At 39.5% G+C, this 9405-nt stretch overlaps 2 protein-coding genes across 3 annotated transcripts in view; both read left to right on the top strand.

The window, feature by feature from the left end:
- The first annotated feature begins 423 nt into the window (after window positions 1–423).
- Window positions 424–1969, top strand: foxl2l (forkhead box L2-like). Its single transcript, XM_032521099.1, has one exon. The coding sequence runs from the start codon at window positions 582–584 to the stop codon at window positions 1344–1346; it is 765 nt and encodes a 254-aa protein (XP_032376990.1). The 5' UTR covers window positions 424–581; the 3' UTR covers window positions 1347–1969.
- A 744-nt stretch (window positions 1970–2713) lies between these two features.
- Window positions 2714–9405, top strand: part of tmem201 (transmembrane protein 201) — a 13290-nt gene continuing 6598 nt past the window's right edge. The window contains exons 1-7 of one of the 2 annotated variants that reach the window (XM_032521101.1): window positions 2714–2983; window positions 3881–4001; window positions 4166–4360; window positions 4454–4633; window positions 5662–6026; window positions 6132–6332; window positions 7187–9405. The exon at window positions 7187–9405 is cut by the window's right edge and continues 335 nt beyond it. In XM_032521101.1, the coding sequence (XP_032376992.1) occupies window positions 2874–2983; window positions 3881–4001; window positions 4166–4360; window positions 4454–4633; window positions 5662–6026; window positions 6132–6332; window positions 7187–7283 (1269 nt within the window). In that variant the 5' untranslated portion in view covers window positions 2714–2873 and the 3' untranslated portion in view covers window positions 7284–9405. The remainder of the gene's footprint in view (window positions 2984–3880; window positions 4002–4165; window positions 4361–4453; window positions 4634–5661; window positions 6027–6131; window positions 6333–7186) is intronic. The other variant, XM_032521100.1, reaches the window with a different exon arrangement.

The following is a 9405-nucleotide window of genomic DNA, read 5'->3' on the forward strand; positions in this document are numbered from 1 at the left end:
CCCCCCCAAAAAAAGGAATAGTCAGTTATCGTCTTCGATTCTAAATAATTGCCAATACTTAGCATTGTTTCAGTGTCACGGAGGGGAGGGTCTGTTAAACTTGTAATCTCATAGTATGAAAGTCTACTATAAGATCAAAATTTTAACATAGTTTGTCTGTCATTGAAATGATAGGGAGGGAAAAGTAAATTTGTTTTTGACCAATATGTCAAGGTAAAATTAAGAGCATGAAAAACAAGCTTTTATGCGACTCACAAATAGCCTGTAGCCTATGAAGTTTTAACCTTTAAATGATCCCTTTTGGCCCCTCCTTTGACCCAACTGACCCGGTGTTCCCAAGGTGTCGGCGGCCCTGATGTTGAAACACACGTGCTGTGAACCCTGTTTCAACCTAAACAGACTGTACGCTAGTCCCTTACAGTAGCATCAACATCGTGAGAAACCCGGCGAGATGAAAGAAGGCGATAACTGCATGCGCTCTGTGGGAGGAGTGTGTGCACCTTCGGACACAATCAAATAGCGCAGCTTTGGCAGATTGCAGCTCTTTGCCCCTGCATGACGCACAAGCGGATACCTGAGCCATGGATGCAGAGAAGGAAACCCCCGCCGACCAGGGAGTGCAGCTCTTGGACATCAGCTCCAACTCATACCCCTCTGAGCCCAAAGGTGCGGAGGAGACCGGTCAGCAGAAGCCGCCGTATTCATACGTGGCTCTCATTGCCATGGCCATCAAGGACAGCCACGACAAGAGACAAACGCTCAGCGGAATATACGAATACATCATCTCCAAGTTCTCCTACTATGAGAAGAATAAAAAAGGGTGGCAAAATAGTATAAGACACAATTTGTCTCTCAATGAGTGTTTCGTCAAGGTTCCCAGGGAAAACGGAGTGGACAGGAAAGGCAACTATTGGATGCTGGACCCCGCATTTGAGGACATGTTTGACAAGGGGAACTACCGGCGGCGGAGGAGGGTGAGAAGACCCTACACGCCCCAGAGAGTGCCTTACCTGACCGGGAGCTCCGTGGACTATCCCGAGCCGCTCTACCTGCAGCCTTATGTGAGCAGTTCCTGGAGTTTGTCCCAGCCGAACGGATACCCAACACCCCATGTCAACACTGGTCACACCCGCAGCGTGTCCCCAAGCGGTCCTCTGAGTTCATTCTACTCTCCTTACGGCGCCTACCACCATCCGGCTGTGCTGGTACCACTCAACGGGTGTCCATACGGCGGTGTGACCCAGCCAACGAGTCCTGGCGGAGGCAGCGTTGCGGTAGCATGCAACTATCAGCAGCTCACCGCCTGGCAAGCGGAGGCGCCGCTTGCTTATCCATTGGACCAGTAGGGTTTTGAGTTGTTCTAATCCTTGACAGACAGTCCATTACAGCAGTTCACTTACTCAATGTTCATCTGTTTAACGCATTTCAGTTGGGCTGTCATTTGTTTGTCAGGTAAAGCTAATTGTTTGGCTTAATAAGGTGCAGGCCTAATCTGTTGATTAACTTTTCAATAAGCGGTTGGTTAAGTTTATTGTCAGGCCAAGAAATTACAGTCAGTAGCCTAGCCTACTCACATGGATGTAGGCTAATAAGAAATAGCCTAGCCTACTCATTTTGCTTCTTAAATGTCCGATCAAGTGTGAATTGCAAGAAGACAGTTGATTTAAGTCTGAGGTTTAGTGTAGCACATGCCTCTTTTGTTGAAGAATTATTTTGCAATCAAATAATTAAAAAAACGTGTTTTATTTTTACATTCTTATTATTTTACAATTTTTTTTATTATTTTGAATAGTAGTCTACACTTGTAACTATGTTATTTATTTATTTTCTCTGGTTTTATCCAATTCTCCGAGCACCTATGCAACAGTTGATGACACCGAAGCACTGATCAGTTTTCTTATTCGATTGTGAATGTTTACGTGATGTAAACATCATGTTTGTTAAAATAAAATGTTATTTTTGCATCAAATACTCTCGTTGATTGACTTAATCCTCTCGTTATGGCTATTCATTCACTGGAAAAACTAGTAATATTTCTATAGCTAGAGCATAACTTTTACAGTTTTAGATTTAGGCCTATTATGTAAGTTTCAGTAGAATCTTCTATTACAGTAACTGATAGGCCTACATAGAACGGTCACGTAGTTTATCTCAAAATAGGCATAAGCTTTGTTGAAATGACTGGTGATGGAAGAATATGATATTCTATTAGGCTACTATTATTCTGTTAAAAGTCGTGCATTCAAAATTGTACTTAAGTCAAAATACAAAAGTAGCATCAAACTTTACTTCAAGAACCAAAACACATATAAACTACTTATAATCCAATATGGCCCATTTCAGAATAGCCCAGCCTATGTATCGCCTATTATCTGATGCCTATAATATAACAGGTGGATATGTAGGCCTATTATTAATTTTGTAATTTTAAAAGAAGTGTATTGCACAGTATCCATAAATCATAAGCGAGGGAAAACAAAAGCCCTTCACACATCCCAACACTATCATGCTCTCCGTCTGCTTTACTACGCGGTGTTTACAATTAAATAAAAGTGTGATTGATTTCGATCTTAATAAATACTGTCACCTAAAACACACAAAATATGGAGACAACCGTAAGATTTGTAGAATGGTTTAATCATGGGTGATTTTAATGTTTGGTACAGTCGACAAGAAGGAATGGATAAAACATATTGGAACGCGCCCAGGCAGTTACGCAAGTTCCGTTTCTGTTACATGGGCGTGAACAAAAGGGGCATCGCTTGCCGCGTGCGCTCTCGCGCAGTGTTTTGCGTTACAATCAGTGATAGTGCACCACATTCCTTATGTTTTGTTAACTACAGCTACAATACGGACTGCTAATATCAGTGGGAATGGAGGCGTTTAACCAGCTTTTGTTGGAATATCCTGAATTAATGTACAGTGGAGTTGGAGCTACGGCGTTTGTCGCCGGTGGAGCGCTGATATATAAAATTGCCACCAGGTAACGTTAACTTCAAGGCTTTGCAACGCGGCGCGTGTTTTTAGCTAGCTAGATTCACGTCAACGTTAGAACAAGAGAGCTAACGGTGTTTAACATTTGCATTCAATAAATAATACTCAAATGTCTAAATATGTTTTCCCAAAAGTCGTCTGTGTTTCTAGCTATGTTAGCTGGAGCGCTAACTTTGCTAGCCGTGGTGCTAGTCTCGCTTTGCCAGACCCTCCTACGAAGCGCGACCGTGGTGCTGCTAACTAGCTAATCTAATGCCATATAGTTTTGCGACAGTAACGGTCAGATAAGTAACGTTAGTGGTTTGCACTACTTGAATGCACACACTTTCCGGATTTGGGGCTTATAAATCTGTGTGCAGAATTGTACACGCGTTGATTCAACGTGATTGTTTTGAGTCTATCCATTACTAAAAGAACTTCAGGGAATCCCAAACTTTAGCTACAAGGACCTCGACATGTTCTTCAACCTTGTACTCCACATATTCTGTATGTAAGATAAGTAGTGCTTCATTGCTATAATTGTGATGCTTGGGGGAGCCTCTGGATCCCACTGTGGGGAAACACTTGTACATCAGAAATACATAAGCATGTTTCAATACTGAATTGTTACCACTGGTCGTTGCACATATTTTAACGTTACATACTGTAAACCTTTGCACATCCCCTGATCAGTATTGTTGCATACGCTGCGCTAAACCGTAAATATTCATCCCCGTTATATACGTATGTTATTTTGTTGTAGTTTCTTTTTACATACTTTGTATTGTTTTATTCCCTTTTTAATATTTTAATGTATGCACCAAAAACACAAAAGGCAACTTGCTTCCAAGTGGAAACATAATTTGTCAATAATCATAATCATGTAAGACCTTCACCTTATTTACAGGAAGAAACCAACCCATGCAAGTGTGAACTGCTGGTTCTGTGATTGGAACACAGTGGTGCCCTATGGGAACAGGAACTGCTGGGATTGTCCCAACTGTGACCAGTACAATGGCTTCCAGGAGGTAAAGTAAAGTACATGACTTCTGAATTATTTTCTAAATACGTCATTAAATTGCAGTATTAGTTTTTATTTTTATTTTCCCAGTGCTGTAAGATGTGTTTTTATACTATTCTTTTTGTTGATCTGTGTTTTTATACTATTCTTTTTGTTGATCTGTGTTTTCAGAATGGAGATTACAACAAACCCATCCCAGCTCAGTACATGGAGAATCTGAACCATGGAGTATCTGGTAGCCTTCCCTCATCTGAGACACACAAGACACTGCAGTGGGTCAACTGTCAGATGCTGCTATGCAGGAAGTGCAATAACAACCAGACTATAAAGATCAAGCAGTTGGCCTCATTTATCCCAAGGGATGATGTATGTACTTTGTTCTTTTCTATTCGCTACAACATTGTCTTAATTGTTATCATGACTAATAAATTCTGCATTCATCAATTTCTGTCTTTGTAGGAGAACTACGACGAAGAAATTGAAGCCTACAAGCACCACCTGGAGCAGACCTATAAGTTATGTAGGCCGTGTCAGACAGCAGTGGAGTACTACATAAAATATCAAAACCGTCAACTTCGAACAGTGCTCCTTAACCAACAGCTTCGGCGCAGCGGAGAATCAGACAAGGGCTTTGTAAAGGTCAGTGCAATCCAAAGTCCAAAACTGCACACGCCTGACAAGCAAAGTGTGTGAATTCATTAATTGACATGAAACGCGGTAAGGCTTGATTAGTAACCACATGCGGTGGTGTGCAGATTGTTTACATTTCAGCCAGAGACTAAATCAATTATGATTATACCCTAGAAATGAGTCCCCCTTGTCTACGAATTACCAGACATTGGCTGAAAAATAATGATAAAGGCCGAAAATTCTAATTGTCTCGGTTAGAATGACCAATCAATATGGTTCCCTCTGCACAATTTGAATTGTGTTTACATAGGCCACTGTGAATTTCATAGTTTGTGTTCTATTAAACAATGAAAAGTCATGTTTTATTCTTTAAAAAAATGACTGTAGCATATGCGATAAAGGAAAAAACTACATGTCATGTTCTCGCTCTAATTGAATGCAGTAGACTGCCGTAGGTTTACAAGCTACAGACAACAACAAGCAAGCAGGAAAGTCCAAGCCATCGCGAAACAGGGAAACCCTGATCTTTTCTTTAAACTTAACTAGTCGTTTTGGTTCCTAAACCTAACTGTTGTCGCTGCAGGACGCTCACTTTGTCTCGGCTATTAATATATGACTGTCATCTGGCAGTGTCTGTACGCGGCTAACGGACATCTTTTGTCGGTTGCCAACTGCCGCTGATAAACAGAGTTCTCTACCCGGCATCACGGAGCTCTGTAGCTGCTAAACAACTACCAACTGCCGTTAATCAATGGAAAAAGTAAAATTTGGATAAACCAGCAGCAAAAGGTTAGCGGTGTTACTGTTGTACTATTGTTTTAAACTCAGATTGGTACTTTGAAATGTTATGTGAATTGATTTTTTTTTTACCTTTCAAAACTTTCAAAAATTGAGAACTTGATATGTTGCTCAGCCCTACTTCATTGTGTATTGTTGCCTGTCTGTTCTTATAATATGTCAACATTAGTCTTTTCTTAGCTTATTGATTTTCAAATGTTGTCAGTATTTACATTGAAAACATCTTCTCTCTCCCGCAGAGCTCCTATTTTGCATCTTCTCCTACGGGGGTCATACTTTTACGGGCCCTCGCCTTCCTGATATGTGCTTTCCTTGTTGCTACATCTTTGTGTGACTTGCCATACCAGCCAACTTCGCTTAGTGACCCGCACACATTAAGTGGTGGGGTCATTCCTCCAAAACCTAAACCCCACAATGAATCCACCCCCAACAACGAAAGCAGTGGAGGCGTACCTGTATGGCAGGGTCTGCTGGAGCTGATCCCAGACGAGGCCATAGAAAATACCAGGCTGGTGTGGCAGCATGGAAAAGAAAACCAGCTGGCTGTAGTTTCCATTGGCCTGTTGACCTATCTCACTGCTATCTTCTTAGCAGGACCTGTGAGGTAGGCAGTCACCGCCTCTTTGTTTTCCTTTGCAAAGGTCATTGCAGACACATTTAATTTAGGCAAAAACAAACTCTGCAAGCTTTTGTTTTACTGCGTTTTCAGGTTGAGGAGAATTGATGCCGTGGCATCTGTCCTGTGGTTCACCATCCTGTGCCTCCACCTGGCTGAGAGCTACTTGACTGATTCTTCGGGCTGGATGGACACTGCCAAGCTCAGTACTGTCTCCCTCTGTTGCCTAGTCAGCCTTGCCGCTGCTGTGGCAACTCGCAAACCACTGGGTCCAAGAAGAGCCAGATATCGAAGGTCAGAATCTGAGCAGTAACTTTCAAATTGTGTTTGAAACATGGGAATTTGTAAAGAGTCCTCTTTCCATGAGAGGTTTGTGTTTATTAGAACCAGTTCAAAATCTATAAGTGTTCCGTAACAGAACTATGGGCAAGCAGTTTTTAATTCACTGTCCTTTTTTTTTACTCGTAACCCCCTCTTTTACTGCTGTGTGCGAATGACTGTGGAGGTAATGACATGTGAATGGCAAACTTCAAGCATAAGATTGTGTGTGTGGCCCATGATTGGAACAAAATACCAGTGCTACTTGCTGAATCACACCAAAACCTCACCTTCAAGCACACATGGTCTACAGTTGTCTGTGTCTGTGTACAGACTGTTTTTAATCTTTAAGTAGTAAAGGTATTGTTACACATAAAAGATATTATGATGTGAACAGCTCACAAATCTTAATCCATCTGGTTGGTAACATAATTGTCTTTGACTCAGTGATAGATTTCTTATTGTTGGTGTGTTTCAATGAGAAACTGACTAGGGAGACTTCCAGGAATCATGTAATCAAACATTGATCAATAATTACTATATTAAGAACGCAACACTAATAAGATACTATTAGTTATATGCTCTTCAGAAGACTCTTCAGAATGTTTTGTGGAAAATTACTCTATGGCTTTTTTTCATTGATAATTCTTTAATAACTATAACATGTGGTGGAGTGACTGTTTTTAAGCTATATTGTAACATTCAAGTACCTAACTAGTACTAAACTATGTATTCTATACTATGCTATAAAGTTTACAAGCATTTAGAATGTACTCATTTATTTATTAACACTCTGTAGCTTTGGGTTGAAAATCACTTACTAACCACAGCTCATTGCATGTGAAGACACTGCAGGCCATACTCAAGATGCAGTTTTTGAATAGTTACATCCCTCCTGTATTGCGCCACATCATCTACAATTTCTGAACAAAGAATGGATATGTCAAAAAGTGTTCATTGTGAGTTCTTTGGAGCCACTATTCATTTACAACTGATGTCTGTAGGAATCTCTTCAGAACCCAACATCAGTTCTGAAGCAACTGATCAGTTCTAAAAGACAGACCTGACTGAAGTGCTTCCATGTGTGATATCTTTGTAGTGGCTGCCGTTGCATTTTTATTCTGACAATCACCGCATACAAATTCTGTGAATCTCGGTCAATAGTTTTAACTGTAGCCTTTTTCTTCACAATGGAAATGTTAAATCATAGTAGTGCAAGGTTCATGTGCTTATTGCCATTTGAAAATATAAACGGCTGCCTAGTTTATCAATGTCTTCCCCAAAATTGTTAATTTATAAAGGCCTGCTATTTGCTACTTGCTGCTCTTCTCCGTCCCATTGCTGTGATCTTATACACCTGTTGTTATTATTTGGGTTATGCTTCATTTTGTAACCTTCACTGTGAACCAATGATCCCTTTTCTGCTTTGTATACTGTATTTTAATTATGTTTTTGAAAGCTGATGCTTACAAATAGCGCCCACCTGGCCGGTACTTGTCTTGGCATGCAAACATTATTAAGGGCTCAACTCTGCGACTGAATATTATATTTAGCGGGAAATGTAATGTAAACTCCAAGCAGCGGTCTCTGATGAGTGGGTAAATCAAAGTAATAAGACTCAGTGTAGTTGATGTTTAGTTTATATCTAACACTGCGCTCATTCAAGATAAGGCACTCCAAACGCAGCAGTATTACAAGTAATCTTTGCACGTTAATGTATTAAAGACACTGGACTTACGAGTTGCATGCGCTAACGTTTCTGCTCTCACCAAATTATTTCAATTAACCGGTTTTGTTTTACTTTGATGGAATGTATTGTAGTGAAGGGATATTTACTCGACAGTAATAGGAACATGTGTTACAAACTAATAGCTGTGGAGAGTGTTTATTGATTGTATTAAGGTGGTTTAAATGGCATGTTGTGTTGTCCTGTAGTTGGAGTTATGTTCTCAAACCAGCGCCTTTTGGTGTAGTAGTCTCAAAGCTTTGTGATTTTTTTATTTTTATTTTTCCAACAAAAGTACTGCCAAATGTAAGACTTTAAATATTTGGTTTGTAGGTTATAATCTCTACAACTCAAACATAGTCATTTCCATGTTCCATGAGTTGACTTTTCTCTGTGAAAAATATAATGCAAATATTTCAATGCTATGTAGTGCTCTAGCATGATAAATTACACTGATTCATGATGGTGTTTTAATAGTGATAGCTATTGATTTATCATGCCATAGCATCTATCAGTCTTATCACTTTTCTAACTTTCATAAACTGCACCATGTGAAAAACTGCATCTTAAATACTTGACAAAAATAACTCTTGTAAAAGAGAGAATTGATCTCAATGGGTTTTACTAGGTTTAAATTGGAGTACATAAAAAAAAAACATAATTTTTTTATTCTTTCTTGCCTTCATCCACCTTGATAAAGTCAATATGACTGAAAACATCCAGTGAATAAAGTGTGGTGCACTGGAGAAGCGCTGATGTTTTAATTTGGATGGGCCTTGCATTTAAGCTTACAGAGGTCTGCCTCCCACTGTGTGCATTCTCAAAGTAAGAAAAATATTTTATATTTTGACCTTTTTGTTTGCATAAGGTACATCTAAAATGTATTATCTTTGCCAAAGTTTTTTAAATGCCGTGCTAGAAAGTTTGTGTTCACTATGAACTTCCAGGTTGCATTGTTATGCCATGATGTATGCATATTATCTAGTGAGTAATATGTGATTCTAATCTAATTGTGTGGTTTTTAGAGAATTCCTGTAGCTAACTGTTAAACCGTGACTTTAAACTGTCATTTGTGTCAAGTATTTATCTCTGGAAGCACTACATTCAAACTTTTGTTAATCTTAAGTTGACAAATGTAGCATTATATCGTTACTACAAACATTTTGTGGTACTTAACAGTGATGGTTCTAGAACTACCTTTTTATTCTTTTTACCATGTTTTTACTGCTTTCTTATGGATATCCAGTATGTAGCTAACAAGATGTCATTTATAAATGTTTAGCAATGTGTGCAAGTATGTTGCAGGAACACTAAAAGACTTGA

The sequence above is a fragment of the Etheostoma spectabile genome, chromosome 7, assembly GCF_008692095.1.
Source record: "Etheostoma spectabile isolate EspeVRDwgs_2016 chromosome 7, UIUC_Espe_1.0, whole genome shotgun sequence".
Lineage (NCBI taxonomy): Eukaryota > Metazoa > Chordata > Actinopteri > Perciformes > Percidae > Etheostoma > Etheostoma spectabile.

What these genes read in the sequence shown, in the direction of transcription:
- foxl2l (XM_032521099.1), top strand. Translation starts at nt 582, where the DNA reads ATGGATGCAGAGAAGGAAACCCCCGCCGACCAGGGAGTGCAGCTCTTG.